Source organism: Miniopterus schreibersii (assembly GCF_964146895.1).
Source record: "Miniopterus schreibersii genome assembly, chromosome: 8".
Taxonomy (NCBI): Eukaryota; Metazoa; Chordata; class Mammalia; order Chiroptera; family Miniopteridae; genus Miniopterus; species Miniopterus schreibersii.
In genome coordinates, this window is record NC_138109.1 from 18,661,641 (window position 1) to 18,680,823 (window position 19,183).

Sequence of the window (19,183 nt, forward strand, 5' to 3'; positions counted from 1 at the left end):
TTCACCTCTGGTGTCCCTCGAACACAATGACCACAATTTTATGACCCTGAAATGGAGCAAAATGGAAAGAACACAGGCCTCATTTGGATTTGGCCTGCCATTTTCTAGCTGAGTGACACTGGACAAATCACATGTAGAAGGTACCTTCCCACCACTGCCTGACCAGTACCTCAGTTCTAGAGATGGACCCTCCACTCCATGCACCCACATGGCCAGGAGAAGTGTCCAACACACCAGTGACTCCAGCCCCGCCCCCAGGCCACAGGCGATTGGTCAGGGCGGGCACCTGACTCAAGCTGAGCCAATCGCATCCCATCTCCGGGAGCCGGGTTGGAGGGAGCTGAAGCCTTGCTGCTTGCCTCTGGCTGCTCTCTTGCGTGGAGGTGATATAAACGCAGGAGCTGTTGGAAGTGGATGTTTTCCACGAAGCATATCCGGAAAAAGAGCTAGTCAGTCTGCAGCAAGAAAGAAAGCAAAACCAGTGCTTGAATTTCGAAGGGTACTGAGGTTCCTGGCTGCCTCCCTGTCGAAGTCCCCAGCTTCAGATTTTGCGACACATCCTCTATCCTTGTAGTTATAGTACATTCCTCTTTGTACTGAAGTCAGATGTCAGGCATCTCTCACTTCCATCTGGAAGTGAGAGGCTGTACCCCCAGCAGCTGGTTCTCCCATGCTCAAGAGGCCTGTTTTCCAAGGGCTGCTCAAGGGAGAAGCACATTCAAGAGTCCTGATCTGGAGTCTTGAGACTGAAGACCGGTAGCCCTGATCTGGAGCCTGTGTCCCTACTTGGAATGAGCCTTTGGGTCAGAAAACTTTAGGAGCACAGACAGGGAAAAAAAGGGCCTAGACTCTGAACACAGGTGGGGGCCTGGCCAAGCCTTTCATGGTAGGGACCCCTATTTCTAACTTTCCTTAGTTAAGGAGGAATCTCCTGGACCTGCTCTGCCCTTTTATATTCACAGCTCCCCAGACACAGACAGCCTTTCTAAATTGAACTGGATCTTCACCACGCACCTGGACCTGGTCATCAGGACTTGTCTGTATCTCTTGGGAATGGGGGTTGGGTGGGGAGCGGGAAGATGAAGTGCAGCCATTTCTGTCCCAGTGTTTTTTAGCTTCTGGTGTTTCCTTTACTTCGTGTCATAGAGCTGATTAATGCTACCGCCCAGCATCCCCTTTGATCAGCTGAGTATCAGTTCCTCCATTTTACACATAGGATGACGTTTAGCTGGTTTATGCCAGTAAAACCTCAAATGCTTCTTAATATAGTGACATGTTTTTTTAATCAGTTGCTGCTTCAAGTCCTCTGAGTGCCCCCCTCCAGCTCCCCTTGGCTCCAGTTTCTTCCCTGGGGTCACCCAGACCTCTGCACCGTCCAGCAATGAAAAGGTTAATAATACTTGGTGTACCAGGGACCTCCAACACCCTCGCTGCTCTAGAACTGTGGCTTGAACACTGAGAGTGTTTTCTGCTTTGTTCCTGCCCCTGCCTCACTAGTTAGATATTTTAAATACCCTCCTGTTTATAGTTAAGTTTTATAGAAGTTAACCAATTTAATTTCTTCTCTTACTCTAAAATTCATTCATTCATTCAACACATTTTTATTGACTGGCAGCTTTGTGCCAGGCCTGGGCTCAGTGCTAAGGATACATTGCTGAACAGAACTAACACGGAGTGTCCAGATCAGTGCACAGACATGAAAAATTAGGAGGTAAGTAGATAAATACATAACAAAAACCTGACTGGTGCTACATAAAGAAAGACCAGGGTCCTGTGAGAGGGAATCATGCAGAGATTCGCTATTAGATGGGAGGCCTTGGAATGAAGGACTTGAGGCGTTAATAAGACAGAGAGAGGGAAGACTATTCAGGCACCAAGGCTCAGTGTTTATGAAGGACGTGGTGTTAGTGAACTTGCCCAAGGTCACCAAGGGACAGGGCTGGGTTCTGGGTCCTGTCTGACTCCGAAGTCTGTGATCTTTCTTTCCTCCTGGATTGTCTTGCCCTCACTCATCCAGCCACCTTTCTGAGATCTTGGGTGTGGGCTTCAGGTCTCCTGCAAATCACTGCTGTCCTGTCTATACCACCAAATACCACCTTTGTGATACAGGGCACAGCCGAGCCCCAGCAAGTACATCTTTCACTAAACTGGGCCAGCTAATCACAAGAGGTACAAAAGGAATACCAGAAATGTAGAGATGGGTGTACAACATTACGACTCTATTTGGTATCACGGCAGGGTACATTTAAAATGGGTAAGATGGTAAATTTTGTTTTATGTGTATTTCACCACAATAAAAAAATTCTAAAAGAATATTAGAAAACCTGCATAAGGAGAGTCTCCTACAAGCTAAACTCTGGGGTAGGGGTGGAAAAAGAGCTTTCACTCCTCAGCTGCACACGATGTCCGCTTCTGGTGCCAGTCCTGCCCTCAGCCCCTCTGAAGGCAGCTTTGTGCATGATCTCCATCTGGCTCCTCCACTCCTAGACATAGCTAAGTAGCCCAAGTGTAGGCATCTGGCCCCAGGGTGGGAAATTGAGGGCAAGAACAGATGAGCTGCACTCATGAATTTGAGCCAAGGAGGACTTCTTGAAAAGCAGAAGGTGAGGAAGCTGCTCAGGAGTGAGAGAAAACAGCAGAGACCAAGAAAATGTGACCAGACTGTGGCAGAGACTGCGAACTGCCCCTTAGTATCCATTTTTCTCAGTGCTGGCTAATGTTTAACAACTGGCTCTCTGGCCATTTGGGATGGGGATGTGGGGGAGTGCAGAACTGTAGTGTTTGCCAATTTCTGTGGTGTAAATACTCCCACTAAGGCCAATTTCAAGCCATATCAGTGAACATGGAATTGGGGGAAAATACATGCAACTGGCTCTTATGAACCCATGTGAACCACTGAATTAAGCCCTTTGCATTTCATCAGGGCACATGGCCACCTGGCTAGAAACTACTTTCCCAGTCTTCTTATAGTAGCTATGGCCATTTAAGTAAGATATGGTCAACGGACTGTGAGTGTTGTGGGCAAGTTCTCTGCACACCCTTACAAGGAACACTGGTTGTCTCTCCACTCTCCCCTCCTTCCTACAGGCTGGACTGTGGACACGGTGCAGGTGAGGATGACACCACAGAGGAAGGCAGGAGCAGCAAGCTGGAAGGAGCCTGGACCTCTGGGCAACCTCATGGAGTGGAGCTGCCTAACAGCCTGGATCCACCACTTACCTCTGCACAGTTTGATCAGAGAAGTAAATGTGTATCTTCTTTAAGATTTTTATTTTGGAGTCTCTGTATTATTGCACCTTCCCCTGACCACTAACTAACACTTAGCCCTAAGGCCACCTGGGATTTGATACATTTTGTGGATACCCTTACCCCCAAACCCATCCTCCCTTTAAAGGTATCCCAAATGAGCCTGTCTATATTATAAGCCAAAGATTATTAATCAGCATAGGCTAGGCTATGCAGCAGAAATCACTCCTATAATCTCAACAGCTGCCAATGATGCCAACAATAAAGGTTTATTTCTCACGTACCTGAGAAACAACTGCTGCAGGTCATTTGAGGCTCTGCTCTGTCTTCACCATCCATCTCAGACTGAAGGAGCAGCCCCTATATCAGTCTAGAGATGAAAGAAAAATGGTTGAATCTTGCAATGACTCTTAAAACTTTTGGGATGTGGCCTATGTCACTTGTATTTACATCCCATTGGCCAAAGGAAAACAATGACCTAGGCTGACACCAAGGGGGCAGTAAGGCACTGCCAGTCTCATTGCAATGGGCCGAGATGAGGAATCCTTTTACGGAGAGTCCAGCAAATAGCTGGAATAATAATACAAGCTACCACAAGAGCCTAAAGAGAAAAACATGCACCATGTCGGGGCAGGTGCTGTTATTACTCTCATTTTGTAGATGAGGAAACTGAGGCTTAGAGAGGATAAGGTCCACACAGTCATATATTCTATACTTGCTCTTAGAACTGGAAATTTCTGAGATACTAACTCAGTTTTTCTATGAATCCTGCTGCTGTTAATAGACATTCTAGAATATCTTCTGCCTACTGTAGTCTATTTTAGAAGCCAAGCCCAGGAATCTGTGAGGAGCTTGCTTAAGCTCAGCATGTAGACAGAGAGGAAAAGGCTCTGGATTATGACGTTAGGAGGTTTGGGGGTTGGTCCAGAGGCTCTGCCACTAAATCACTGTTCAACTTCAGAAAGTTATCTAACTTATTTCGATCTCAGTCGTCTGTACATGGAAGGGCTCAGAGTCTGCAATTAATATGGTTAATCTGGCTCTAAGATGCTAACATCTAATTTTATTATTCCCAGTGGAACTTCAGGTGTCCCTCTTAAGAAGCCCTGTTCTTTATTTAAAAACTACATTGAAAGATACCCACTTATGTTCATTTATTTGTCCATCCATCCATCCATGCATCCCTTTACTCATTCATTCATCAAAGGTTTGTGGCATGTTCTTGGCACCAGGCTCTGCTCTAGGCCCTGGGGGTGCAGAGATGAATCAGGTCCAGTGTTTTACCTCTAGAAGTTCATGGTCTATTGGAGGAGACAGACAGGTAATGATAAAACCTGTGCGAAGTTGTCCTGACTACAGAACAGGGTGGTCAGAGCTATAAAGGAGGTATACAAAGATGCTGCACCAGGCCAGGGAGGAAGTGGCAGAGAGGAGAACACCATGAGTTCAGACGGGGGCCTATGGGCATGCAGGAGGAAGCATCCAGGAGGTCACTGGATAGGGGAGTCTGAGGCTGGGGAAGCTGTAGGTTCAGGATGTGGACTGGGGGTCATTCACAGCAGATGGTCCCTGAAGCCTGAGAGCACATGAGATTGTGATTTTCCTTCCTTATGTGTCCCTGCACTCCCAGTGGCCTGACCGCACTGGGTGGCCACACACACCAACCTTTCCCAGGGAGGGGTCCTGCTGGGATTGACCTAAGCTGGGTGCAACAGTGTACATGTTGGCCCTGATAGGAACAAACGTGCAGCACCAATTCCGTTTTATGGCCTTGTCTGCTGCTGGAACACGTAGAGGGGGCACCAGGTCATCCTCGGTGCAGCTGGGACATAAATCAGCCAGAAGCCTGCTTCCTGAGGCCCCAGCCGAGGACAGGGCCTGTCCAGCCCTAACTGGGATCAATTACAGGCCATTCCCCTGCCAGCCTGAGTTTCCTTCCACAGACTCATGCAGGCCTGGCCCTGTGGAGAAGCAGGTCTTAGGTTGTGTCTGTGACAAGATGCAGAGCTCTGACCTGGACAGGGCAAAGGAGAGAGCTGTTTGATGATAATGGAACAACAATATTACCTTCATTGAAGGCACTGAGCCAGGCACTGTGATGAGCACTTATACACATTCTTGAGTCAACGCTATATTACTTAGAGTGCAGGCTAAGCTGCCATAACAAAAAGTCCCAAAATACAACAGCTTAAATGAAATATAAGGGTATTTTGTCTCACATGAAAAGCCTACATATGAATAGTCCATTGCTAGCAGGGTCAGTTCTGTTTCAAGGAGTTGTCTGGGCCCCAGGCTGGTGGGCTGATGCTACTCCCTTCAAACGAGGCTCCCATTTTTGGGTCTTGGGTAAGCAAGAAGTTGCCACATTGCTTCTGCTCCCTTAGCTGCAGGGGAGGCTGGGGAAAAGGGAGTCCAGCTGGGCAGCCGGGTTTTCTGTTACAAGCCTGGAGGGTGTTAAGGAAAGGGAAAGGAGCGCGCTGAGGGCAAGTCAACGTCTCTGCCTCAGGGGCCCTGACCTGGGGGGAGGAGACGGAGGACTCAAGTGGTGCTAAGTAGTTCGGCGCGGAAGGGAAGTCGGGTAAGATGAGGTGCCCACTGGATTCTGCATTTTAAAAGGTCCTGTGGCCCCAGAAGGGCAGGAGTCAAAATGTAGTGGGCTGAGGAGGAGTGAGGATATGGAGCCAGAATGTCAGACAACACTGTCGAGTTACTTGGAGAAGGAAACAAAAGAGGTATAAATACCCAAATCTAGAATAAAAGAGAGGTGTTGTGTTTTTTTTTAAGTTGGTAGAACTTTGAGACTATTTACAGGCAAGGATAACTATTTTAGTAGAGAGTTTGGAGATGCTGGAGAGGAGCCAGCACCCTGTACTAGACAGAGACAGCTCCCAGAGCAGATGGGTGGGGGGACCAACAGCAAAGGTGCTCTTGAGATGAACCTTGAACAGAAAGGGAAACATCTCTTCTGAGATGACAGGAAGGCAGTAAGGATGAATGGCGAAGTGGTTATATTTATGGGTGTGGGGTAGGGTGAGGTGTCAAGCAATCCCTGTCTGATGGCCCCATTTTTTTCAGTAAACCAGGGTGAAAGGGTTCCTGGCCCAGAAGAGGTGTTGGCAAATTAGGAAAGAAGGGATCTCTGCACCCATGTATAGATTATGTCAGGTTCTGGGTCACATGGCTCGGTCCAGTACAGCTCCCCTGGAGCCTCCTGGCTTTTCTTCTAACAGGCCAGGCACACTCTCACCTCAGGGCCTTTGCACTTGCTCTTTCTTCTGCCCCGTGTGCTCTTCTCCAGAGAGCTGCATGGTTCTCTCTCATGTTCTTCAGGCTTCTACTCAAATGTCACCCCATTAGAAAGGTCTTCCTGGACCACGCCACTTAAAATTGCAACTCTACCCCCACCCCTTTTTCTCTCTAATCTCATTCATTGCTTTATTTTCTCCAGAGAACTCATTATTATAGCACATATTATATATTTACTTAAGAATTCTTTTCTCTCCTATTAGAAGTAAGTTCCACAGCTCAGAGATTTTAATTAATTAATTTATTATTTATTTATTATTTTTTCTTACATTTGCTCAGTGCATTTTTAAAATTTAAAAATTTTTGTTTAAAATATTACATATGTCCCTTTTTCTCCCCAATTACCCATTCCACCCATCTCATCCCCCTTCCCAGTCCCTCTCCCCACCATTGTCCATGTCCTCGGGTTGTGCATATATGCATATAAATTCTTTGGTTAATCTCTACACAGCTCAGAGATTTTAGATGCTTTGTTTACTGCTTACTCCCTCCTGCTTACAACAATGCCCGCACATAGTAGGTTAGCATTTGTGAGGTAGATAAATAAAAACTCCCATTGTGCTTCTAGCAACTTTTTTTAAAAAAAATATATCTTTTTTGATTTCAGAGAGAGGGAGGGAGAGGGAGAGAGAGAGAGAGAGAAACTTCAATGATGAGAGAGTCATTGACGGGCTGCCTCCTGCACGCCTCCCACTGGGATGGAGCCGGCAGCCCGGGCACGTGTCCCGACCTGGAATCGAACCATGATCTCCTGGATCCTAGGTCGACGTTCAACCGCTGAGCCACGCCGGCCGGGCTAGCAACTTCTCTTTATCTTTCTAGAAGCCATGGTTTGTGTGCTCTGTTGTTCTGGTCATAGAGCTCGTATTATTTTTGTACTATCTCAACGTGATCCTCTTTAATCTGACTTAATGATTTGCTCTTAAATTCTGTTTTGTTTTCTTCCCTTCTTCCTCCTCTTCTTCTTACCAAGTCACGGTTTTGTTTTGTTTTCACTGTTGGAAAAACTTCAAAGTGTTTTGTTTTAGGTTCAAAGTATCTTATCTCCTAAGAAAGTAGGATGGGAGAGCAGGACCTCTAAATGGCCTGGGAGAATTGTTTGTGTTGGGCAGAAGTTCCTAACGTGGTGACCCATGTGTCAAGCCATTAGTCTTGTAGCACTTCAACTCATGATTAATAAAAATAGACAGACACACACGTATCTACAAAACAAACAGCCTCCCAGAACCCCCCAACCCCCAGCCGCACACCCCCCCTCACTCCTCATAGGCCAGTTGGCGCTTACAAGGCAAAGGGAGCTGCTACTGCAGAGGCCTGTGGGCGGCACAGGGCCTGGCCCTTCCGAGGAGCAGAGAAGGCCTGTGAGGCTGGGAGAGGAAGAGAGGAAGTGAGAACGGGAGATGAGAGAGAGAACAAGAGAGGGGGTGGGGCATGGATGGCATTCGATGACGGCAGGGAGGCGGCAGGGGACAGCTCAGGGAGGGCATTGTAGGTCAGAGTGAGAAACTAAGTTTTGTTCTAAATGAGATGGGAAGCCACCGAAAGGCTTAAGCAGGAGAGTGATATGATCTAGTTTATACTTTTAAAAGCTTGCTCTGAATTTTGTATGGAAAGTGGATTGCAGAGGGCAAGAAAGAAAGCGGAGAGGCGAGTCAGAATACCCTTGCCATCACTGGGCAAGAGGAGGCGATCCAGGAAGGCACCTGGAAAGGGGGAAGCAGGGACCTGGAGCAGAGGTGGTGGGTGGAGGGTGGTGGGAGTGGGTGGGGGGGAGTACACGTGACTAGAGATGGAGAGAAGTGGGGGGATTCAGGACGGGCCTGGTGGCCTCAGGGCTCGCTGCTGGGGGTGAGCAAAGGGAAGAATCAGGAGTGCCTTTCAGGTTTGTAGATTGAGCAGCATGCAATGTCCTGAAATGTCCCCTGAAATGGAGGCACTGGGTGGGGAGCGGGTGGGGCGTGCACAGCAGGGCAGGGAATCAGGAGTTTGGGCTTAGTTAAGTTTCAATCGCTTACCTGGCCTCCATGTGATGATAACAAACAGGCAGTTGGATATAAGAGCCTGGAGCCTGGGGGAGATGTCAGGGGTGGTGATAGACATTTGTAAAGTCATTGGCAGGTAGATGGTATTTAAAAGCCATGAAACCAATGAGATCACCTAGGGAGAGAGTGCAGAGGAGAGACTGAAGCCTGGGGCTCCCCGGGAACCCGACTTTGTTAGACAAAGTGCTATGGGCAGAAGGAGTCCAGGGAGGGCAGGCCCTTCGGAGGTCCAGGCCAGGGATCCGGACAGAGGCGACAAGTGATAACCACAAATAAGTAGGACATGAAAGAATTTTCAGAGGTCCTTGGGAAAGGAAACCTGGTGGGAGGATTTCCTGAAGTCTTGGAGACTGAGGCTTCAGATTATCACTGCACATGCATTAAAGGGAAGTGTGGTCCGCTAGCAGGAGAAACAAGGGGCATCCAGGTCACTCCTCTCTTCGTGGGTTTGTCTCCCCCACCTACCATGAGCCCCCCAAGGGCAGAGACTCTGCCTCCTTGGCCTCTGTACCTTGTGCCCAGCTCAGAATAGCTGTGGCGTGAATGAAGGAATAGAGCGAATATCTAACAGGCTTTGTACACACTGTTTTTAAAAAAGGCAGTCTAAGTGATAAAATCTGTAGGTCAAAAGGAAAGGGGACACTGAGATACCAGGACCAAATGGTTCCTAACAGCCCAAGCTGCAAGCCCTTTTGGGGGATGTAACAGCTGCTACCCTGAGCAAGAGAACAGGACTGTGGAGAAACCCATTCACCCCCCAAGCAGACATCCCAGCAAGGTCGCAACAGAGCCGGGAACCATATGGAAAGGGATTTCTCAGAAGTCCCCAAGGAAGGAAGATGCTGGCTTCTCCTTCCCTCCCAGCTCCCTCAGTGGCTCCCTGATGGGGGTGGGGAAGGAGCATCAAAGCCAGCAGGGAAGCGGGGACCTGGAGCAGAGGTGGCGGGTGGAGGGTGGTGGGAGTGGGTGGGGGGGAGTGCGCGTGACTAGAGCAGGGAGGGGTGGGTCTTGTGCATCCGCCACGCTGGCCTGGCCACAGTCAGCCTTGAGGACGTAGAAGCGGAGACGGTTCCGCACAGAGGGGAAAGTTGAAGCACTGGTGGGAGACACGAGCGACAGGCTGCTCCTTGACTGCTCTGCTCCCAGGTGTCAGTCCTTCCCCAGGCCCAACTGACGCAGGGGTCCAGGAGACCCCCCCGCCTCCACGTTCTCCCAACAGATTGTGCCTGGGGGAGTCTGAGTTGATTTCTGTTCCTCATCATAAAAAGAACCTCAACAAAGGCCACAGAGAAGCCCAGGCCGCTGTTGGCGGGGGCCCCTTTCACTTCCCCAGAGGGGCTGCTGCTGCTGCAGGGCTGCGGGGAACTCTGCCCGCCGCCCCTGGCTGGACCCCCATTTATTCTGTGCCTCAGTGAAACCCCAAAGCCACAGAGGCAATAACAAGAAAGAAACAGTCAAGCCTCAGCTGCCCCCTGGAAGCCCAAATGGGGAAGTAATAGGACATTCTCACCTTTCACAGAGGAAGAACCTTTCACAGAGGAAGAAACTAGCGACTTCGGGGACCCACTGAGCTTCCTTGGGCCACAGTTCTTCATCTGGAGAGTGTGTGTGGTGAGGGGGACACACAAAAACTGGGTCATTACAGTGAAGAGAGCATATGTCTAACACATAGCCTGTTCTCAAATGTTAGTTTTATCATGAGAAGAAATTCTGGGTAGCCAAAAAAGGGATTCTGGGGAATAAAACATTTCTGGGCTTACACTGTTTAAAGCACTTCTCAGAATGCCTGGTACATACGAAGGTGTAAGAAATGGGAGTTGTATGAAAAATGTTTAATGCTGGGACATCTAGAAATGAGACAAACTCAGGCAATCAAAACCATTGCTTTTGTTGGTGGTGGGGCTGTGGGTCAAATGCTTCTGCTTTTTATTGAGAATTCTAGCGCTGTACCCAAATACCGTTGTGCAATGAAATCACTGATACCTTGTTTGATTAAAGATTATTATTTGCTGACCAGTTAACAACTCACAGAGAAGGTGATCACTGGGTTTGGGGGGGGAAAGGGGGTGTTGGAAACGGGATCATGAGAAAGTGTGGGGAGCATGGAGGCAGGAGAGATGGGTGAATAGAGAAAGAAAGAAGAAAGCCCCCCCAGAAAGTGGCCCCCTGACCAGAGCAAAGGCATCTATTTTATTTCATTTGTTCCTTTATTTATTTGCAAAGCTGGTTCCTCAGTTATTTTCTTCCCAGAGCACTTCTCTGGGCAGACCTGGCCAGACCACAACATGAGAATTGTTCTGACTTCAGCTCCTTCCATAGACTCCTCACATCACAGCCCAGGGAGGGGATGGTGAGACCTCTGTCTCCTGAATGTGTGTGGTGTGCAGTGGGCCAGAAGGATGCCAGGAGGGGTTCTCTGGGATCTAAGAGCTTCTGTGTACTTCCTATGGTCGGAAGTGGAGGCTGCTTGTTGCCACCAACGCTCCACCCCCACTGGGCCTGACTATGATCTTGGGTTCCGATCCCAGCTTTGCCATCTGCCCTCTGCTTGGCTCAGGAAAGACGCTTTCCTCTCTCTGGGTCTCAGTTTCCCCCATCTGAAAAGGAAGGTGTTGGATTAGATAAACTCAGAGGGCCTTTCTAGCTCGGGTAGTCTATAAGTCTCTGAGGTCCCTGAACGACTGGGGAAAGGAAAGAGACAGGGGCAGGAACCCCAGGGTTTCCTAATTCACCCCACTTGGGGAATTGGGGTAAAGCAAACTAACCTCTTGGTTACCAAAATGAAGGGAAACTGAGGCAGTCCCATTCCAGTGTCTTCTTCCTTTCTACCTGACTGCAAATTCCACTTTTCTCACTTTTAAATAAGTAAAAGCCAGGTGGACAGTCACCATAAAGGTAAAGTCTCTAGTTTTGCATTCTTTGCTTAGATGCTCTGGATTATGTCCTAGGCAATGACACAATCGAACACGGACTGAGGAGTCCTACTGTGCTATAATGGTCTGTTATGTATCCCTCTCCCATGAGACCCAGAGCCCTCCAAGGGCAGAGACTCAGTCACATTTAGCTGGGAAACACGAATAAATGTTAGAGGGTCGAGGGGGCTCCTTTTCATCCTGACTGTGAACCAATTGATATGTTTGCCAAAGAATAAACTTTCATCTTTACTTCTGCGGAGCTTACATGTCTTAGAGACCTTGGCTTAGAGCTTCAGATGGGCTTCCAAAAAGTAAACCCAAATTAGCTTTGTGCATCCAGTTGCAGACAGTGCAGGAAACATGCAAAAATTTCCCCATGTGAGGTCTGTTGTTACAAAACTGGGTGCATGAAGCAGATCAAAATGTGTGCTCCCAGAGGGAAAGGAAAGAGGAAGGCACAGACCTCCACACCGCATGTTCCTTCCTAGACTCATAAATAATGCAAGTTCTACTTCTTCCCCGAGGAGGCTTGAAGGGGTGAAGACAAGTCCGGAGGTTATACAAATGGAGGTTCCTTAACACAGAAAAAGATATCACGGCTGTGCAAGACGCATTCTCCCCTGACTGCAGAATTCTAGGCACTTACCAAGCACTCAGTGAGCTTCATTCAGAGAAGTGGATATATATCATCTTTTTGTCTGTCCAGCATCTGAGCCTTTGCCTGTGTTTCCTTCACCCACCAACAGGGAGGTAGAGTCTGCTTCTCCCTACAGGGGATAAAATAACCGAGAGGCTTACATTCTAAACCCTCCTTGAACTACAGTGTAGACCCATGGACTAGTATTTACCAACCGGATAACTCTGGCTTTGAATCATAACACAGTGACATATGTAAAAAGCAGGGACCAAGCAGAGTCCATCTGAGGTAATGGGGTCATGGGGGCCGCAGCTCCAGCATCTAATTTCTGGGGGACTGGCAGTGCAGGGTGGCCCCGACAGCAGCAGAGGTGGTGTTCCCTAACTGGACCAGTTCTGCAGCATGATTTGGGGTGTTACTCTTTGACCATGTGTTCCGGTTCTATGGCTCTGGTTCTCAAGCCCCCTTGAAGAGTCTGTGAGCTACATAAAATTCTCATTGTAAGTTCCTTGTCTGCTCTGATCAGCCTGAGCCAGTTTCTGTTGCAAAAAATTAGACCCTGGGGAGGAATCTAAGGATTGGTTATTTGGGCTGGTTGGGACCCAGGGCAGTGAACATTCAGTTTTAAGCAATGGGACTCTGACAGACAGACAGACAATGGTAAAACAGTCAATCGGATGAAAACTTCTAGTCACCTGGAATGAGGTGCCCACTGAAAGCAAAGCTCTAAGAAGCTGAGTGGCCATGTGACAAGACAGTAAAATGGGCACAGAGACTTCGAGCTCATACCCTAATTACTTGGCTCAAGTGTCCACCTAAAAGCTAAGGACCTTTTATGACTGTGGTCGAAGAATCTTGAATTTCTTGCAGAGGCAGGAACAAAGGCAAGAGGTAGGTACTGGAGCCCAGGGCCCAAGGTCAAGCAGTGGAAGCCAGAACTACGGCAGGCTTGCCCTGTAGGAGCTGGGGCCATGGAGGAGCTGCAGCTGCCGTTGGAGGTGCTGCCAAAGCCGAGAGGGGGGAGAAGGCATGTCCTGGCTTCTCCTTTCTCCTGCCCTCAGCTTCACACAGAGGCAGAAAATATAACTTGCAGGCATCAGCTTACCTGCGATCGGGAGCAGAGGAAGAAGAAGGAGAGAAATGGATCTGAGAACCAGGCCCAGAACTGGTACAAATGGAAAACCTTCTTCCTCGGAGTCTAGAGATAGAAAACGGTCGTCCGATTCCAGTATACCTAGAGGGCGATTACAAAGTCGAACTCAAGAGGAGAGGCGAATAAGGGTACCGCTTTGCTCATTTATATGGCAAAATCTAAAACACACACGGGGAACTCGCCCCTGACGGTGCTGGACCAAGGAGAGAGAAACACGCTTTCAGACTGTACTGAACATACTGGGGCAGCAGCTATTGGTGGGTGGCCTTGAGAATTTCAACACTTGCTTTTAAGCCCATGCTTCGGGCTAGTTTAAGCCTGCACTGAAGTGTGACTTGACGGGGTTCTCTGCTGTACACCCTGTGCGATCTGTGTCACAACGGCAACCGTCTCCCGCTTGGGTGTCCGCGGCTCGCTGGGACCGCGGAGGGCAGCCGGGCCCCTCGCCCCTCGAAGCTGGGGCTTAGCGGATGCCTGCGGGCGAGAGCCAGGCCCAGAGAGGTGAAGTGCACGGCTCAGGACAATGGCAGAGAGGGATCCTGGACTTCTGGCCCCAAACCTTGTGCTCAGAAATACTTGTTTCCTCACAACAGAGAAGTGAGACCTGGTCCTTCCTTCCACAGGAGCACTTCTGCCTTTCCCTGACCCTTGGGTCCTGCACTCTAAGCATCTCCTAGCCTGGTCCCACCCGCCCAGCAGCCCTACAGTCTGGAAGCACTGACGCTCCTGGGTACCCTGGGGGCTGTGGATCCTGTCAGTGCTGTGAGTATTGTGTATGTGTGTGAATGGGGAGGAAGGGGTCTGGGTTCCTCTCTGGAAAAGGGAGGGGAGCAGAGAGACTGAGGCTCTCATTTTGCTTGTCTATAGACCAGACGTGGTGCTGAGATGGGAAGACATTTGCTGCTGTCTGGTCTGCTCCTGTCTCTTCCTCTGACCGTGGGCTGGACCATTTCCAACTGCTTAGTGACAGAAGGCTCCAGGCTGCATCTGGTCTCCCATTTCTTCCTATGTGGCTTCAACACCAGCCTGCTGCAGCTCCTTACAGAATGCACCGGGGTGACCAACTTGACACGGGCCTTAGATGTTGTGCCACAGAGTGTGGAGGGGCTCTGTCTCACTGGTTCCATTTCGGTTCTGCCCACGGATGCCTTCTCCCACTTCCCTGGCCTCAAGGCCTTGGGGCTGAAACTGTGTCTCACCCATATCCTTCCAGGAGTCTTCAGGGGCTTAGGACAGCTGCAGCAACTGTCTTTCACACAAGGCCCTTCAGATGACCTCTTCCTACCCCCTGATGCCTTTGGCAGCCTGACCTCCCTCCAGTACCTAGCTTTCTGGGGCATTTGCCTGGATGGGAACTCAGGTGTCCGGTTGCCTCCCAGTCTACGGCTGCTCAGAATCAATTGGAGTTGCCTTCAGAATGTGGGGAAGCTGGCTGACATCTTCCCAGACCTGGTGCTTGGTCCCTCCTCTGGCAATGCTTGGACTCTGGACCTGCTGGACTTGTCATTAAACAGGCAGCTGAAGATGGTCAGTCCTGGAGCCCTCCAGGGCCTCCAACTGGGGACTCTGAAACTGCACCACACAAAGATGAAGGCAGCTGCGCTGATGGGACTGGGCCTGCAGGGGCTGGATGCCCTGTCTGTGATGCACACTGACATGGCCGAGCTGCCCGCTGGGACAGTTGCCCACTTTGAGCTGCAAGAGCTGAATTTGGGATGGACACGGATAAGACACATAGCTCTGGAGGCCCTGGCTTCCTGCCGAAGCCTAAAGAACTTGCGTCTTTCGAATAGTGGCCTGACGGATCTGCCACCAGGTTTCCTGGCTGCCCTGCCCCGGCTTCAGAGACTGAACCTGGCTGCCAACCAACTGAGCAGTGCCATGCTGTGCATGAATGGGACAGGGGCTGTGCCAGGACTGCGTTTCCTGGATCTGTCCAGAAATGGGCTGCAGAGCCTGCCCCCAGCCACCTTCTCCTGTTTGCCCCACCTGCGGGAGCTGCTACTTAATGGAAACCAGCTGGTTTGGCTGGAGGGCCAGGTATTCCAGGGCTTAAGGAGGCTGGAGATGTTGAACTTGGGTAACAATCCACTGGTGGCCCTGGGCGAGGGCTGGTGGGTTCCTCTGCCTGCACTGACCACCCTAAACCTGCTGAATACCCGCATTGTGCTGAGCTCAGCCTGGGACTTCTGGGGCCCAGAGAGTCTGCAGGACCTGAGGCTGCAGTTCCCCACTGGCCCTTCTGGGGTAGCTCTGTCCCTGCCCATGAGGCTGACTAGCTTGGAGCTTCAAGCAGTGCCAGGCAGGAAGCTTTGGAAGCTGGCTTCTCCTCTCTTTCCAGTCTTGCAGACCCTGACTCTAAATGGCTGGGGGCTGCAGCTAGAGACCCAGAATGTCACCAAGATCTTCCCTGCCCTTCACCAACTCTCCTTGCTTGGTAATAGCTTGGAGGCCCTCTGCTCCCAGGACACCTCCAGCTTCTTCCTCTGGCAGCTCCCCAGGCTCCAGTATCTGAGGGTGGAGGGGGATGGGCGCAGCCCCAGGCCATGCTGCATCACTGGGCTGCCGAACCTACAGGAGCTGAAGCTGCAGAAACTGCAGTCCCGAGCGCGGCCCCGCCCAGTGAGGCTCGAGGAGCTGGTGGGTGAGCTGCCCAGGCTCCGGGTGCTGCATCTGGTCCAAACAGGGTTGGAGACACTATCTGCTGTTGCTTTCCAGGGCCTGGGAAGTCTCCAGATCTTAATGCTAGACAGGGAAGCAGGCCTCGTGCTGGATGGCAGTCTCCAGGACCACAGTCCGCAGATGCCACAGTACATGTACGTTCTGAGTTCGTCCTTGGCCTGCCAGTGTGCCAATGCCTGGGTGGGGCCCTGGCTCGAGCAGTCCCCCAGAACATACGTGCATATAGAACGACACCAGCTGTGCCAGCCAGAAGCTGGGGGCCACCGCAGGAATCCCCTCTTCCCCTTTCTCTGGAGTCACTGCCCCAACACTTTGGGGTTGGAACTCTTTTTGGGCAGCTCTGCCCTGCTGTTTCTGCTGATCTCTTTGCCCCTCCTACAAGAAGCCAGGAACTCCTGGATCCTCTATCTCCAGGCCTTGTTCAGGGCTTGGCTTCAAGATCTGAGGGGTGGGAAGGGTGAGGGCAAGAGGTTCCTCTATGACGTCTTTGTGTCCCACTGTAGGCAGGACCAGGCCTGGGTGTTGCAGGAGCTGCTGCCTACCTTGGAGGGCAGCCAGGGGCTGCGCCTCTGCCTCCCTGAGCGGGATTTTGAGCCAGGCAAGGATGTGGCTGATAATGTGGCAGAGAGCATGGCCAGCAGCCGGGTCATGCTCTGTGTGCTGAGTCGCAGGGCTCTGCGTACCCCACGCTGCCGCCTGGAGCTCCACCTGGCCACCTCCCTCCTGCTCGCCGCTCCCTGCCCCCCAAAGCTACTGCTGGTCTTCCTGGAGCCTGTCTCCCGCCACCAGCTGCCCCGCTACCATAGACTGGCCTGGCTGCTCCGCAGAGGAGACTATTGCGTGTGGCCAAAGGAAGATGAAAGAAAGGACGACTTCTGGGCTCAGTTGGGGAGAAGGCTGGGGCAAGCTGGGTTGGGCTAGAGTGAGTGCAAGTATGCTGGAGGGTGGGGATAGGATAGGAAAGGAAAGCCAGCCTGGCAGGGAGACAGTGGGTATGTGTTAGTGAGACGGAACTGAACTTCTGGGAGGTGGGGGTGCTGTGTGTATAGGGAGGATGGATCGACTGGTGGCTTTGGGAACATAGGCTTTGGGAAAGCTCTGGAGGCTGAGCGAGAAAATTTGGGGGAGAGCAGGTGGCCACGAGGTATGTGATGTGACTCAAGATGTCCATCCAGATCCTCGGTAAATTTACTAGCTACATGAAATGATTGGCTTAGTTGGATTTTTTGTTTTTTGATGGAAACCCACATGAGAATGAGGGTGAGGGGGTTGGGGTCATGGAACCTGTAGCCTGGAGGAAATAAAGTGGGAGGGTGTGGGAAAGAAAGGCTCTGAGTACCCCTAAGCTATGGAATGCGGTGCAGGCCAAGTTCAACCAGATCTTCGAGGGGCAGAGCGACCCCTTCTGCCATATGGGTTATAGAGGAATTGGCAGGTGAGGACCAAAAAGCTGGGATGCTGCCCAGGAGGCAGCAGACTATTGCCTATTCCCTTAATGAAAACATGAAGGCACAGTCATATCTGTCACCTTGTTTGAACGTCATAGCAACACTGGGAGGGGAACCCACCTCCTTGGCACTCTGTGCTTCAGTCCTGCTGAACTACTTGCAGCTGTCAGGACACCATGCACTCCTGCCTCTGGGCCTTTGCACGTGCTATTCCTTCCTCCCAATTTATTTCTTCTGGGGAACTACTATGTAGCCTTTACGATTTAGTTTAGCCATCACTTTCCCTAGAAGCCATTCCTGACTTTCCCAGCCTCTGCGTTCCCATAACTTCCTGCACTTCCCTTTCTCAAAGTACTGGTCACACTGTACCAGTCCTCACAGGTCTGGGAGCCCCCAGAGCAGTGGTCTCCAAAAAGGGGTGCACAAGATGAGCTGCTGGGGTTTAGGAAGAAAATTTTAAACTTCTACTTGTGTTTTTTTCATATCTCACTTTATTCTGAAGCTCGCCTGCCTACTTTTTAGCCATATGGCTTTGTTATTTTACCAAACCTCTGCACCTCAGTTTTCTATTCTATAATACAGGACAGTATTACACCCTCCCTCAAAGGGTTTTGTGAGGGTTAAATGAGTTAATATGTATGAAGCACTGAGAGCAGGACCTAACGCACTGTACATATTCAGTAAGAGTTAGCTTTTCATGCAATTATATATATACTACATGGATATCATTTATAAGTAAATAAATACACATATGTTGGGAGTGTGTGCTCAAAAATGTCTTACTAACAGGAAACATTACTAATTTACTAATAGAAAACTTGATCAGGAAAGTTTGGAGATCAGACCCTGGAGACAGGGACCAGGTTTGATTCATCTCTGCATCTTTAGAGCCCAGAGCTGGCCCAGAGCAGAGAGGGTCTTGAAGACAATTATGGACAGAGACAAATCTTGATGGATGCTGAAGCAGAGAACTGGGGTCTGGTTCAGGCTCTGTTGTTTATTTCTATATGACACTGGGCCAGGGAACTTGGCCTCTTGGGGCTTTAATATTCCTCTTCTGTTCAATGCCAGGCTTTAAACAGACAAAGGCTAAAGGAAACCATAGAACAATTCCAGGCTGAATTTAGGGTGAGGGGCGCCCTCTAGTGTCCTAACGGTGTATTTCTCTCTGTGCATTCTCATCTCCATTCCTCTCTGCAGGACAGATGATCCTGAAATGAATGTCCTTACCTGGCCCTGCAAAGTTGCCTTTCCAGCATCAGATCTTGACACACTCTCAAATGTCTCCAGCCCTCTCAGCACCTCACACTGCAGAACTGTCTCTCTCTCCACTCACTTCACACCCTCCGCATCTACTGGTGATCTTTTCCTTACAGTGTGGGGCTGACAAGGAACCTTTGGGGTCACATGCCCTGGTACTTACTGGCTATCTGATCTTGAGTGGGTCACTTCAACTGTCGAAGCCTCCATTTCTTCCTTGTAAATTGGGGGTAATAATACCCACCTCACAGGCCTGTAAGACTTCAATAACAAGGGGTGCTTATAGGTTGCTACTCCTTTCATGAATAAAGCCACATGAGTTATCACTATAAATAAGTTGGAACATATTTCACAGAAGAGAAGGACTTTGAACTAGGTCTGTAAAACTAAGATATAAAATTCCCCAAATTTAACATGTATTGAGCACTTGGCCATATGCCAGATACTGTCAATTTCCCCAACTTCTCATAACCATTAGTAAAAATAATAGCTAA

At 50.0% G+C, this 19,183-nt stretch overlaps 1 protein-coding gene across 1 annotated transcript; it reads left to right on the forward strand.

Moving 5' to 3' along the window:
• Positions 1–14,184: 14,184 nt before the first annotated feature.
• Positions 14,185–16,902, forward strand: LOC308560590 (toll-like receptor 12; the record flags this gene model as incomplete). The annotated part of the gene is made up of 1 exon (XM_081144630.1): positions 14,185–16,902. One exon carries the CDS (start codon positions 14,185–14,187, stop codon positions 16,900–16,902), a length of 2,718 nt encoding a protein of 905 aa, XP_081000756.1.
• Positions 16,903–19,183: the final 2,281 nt, after the last annotated feature.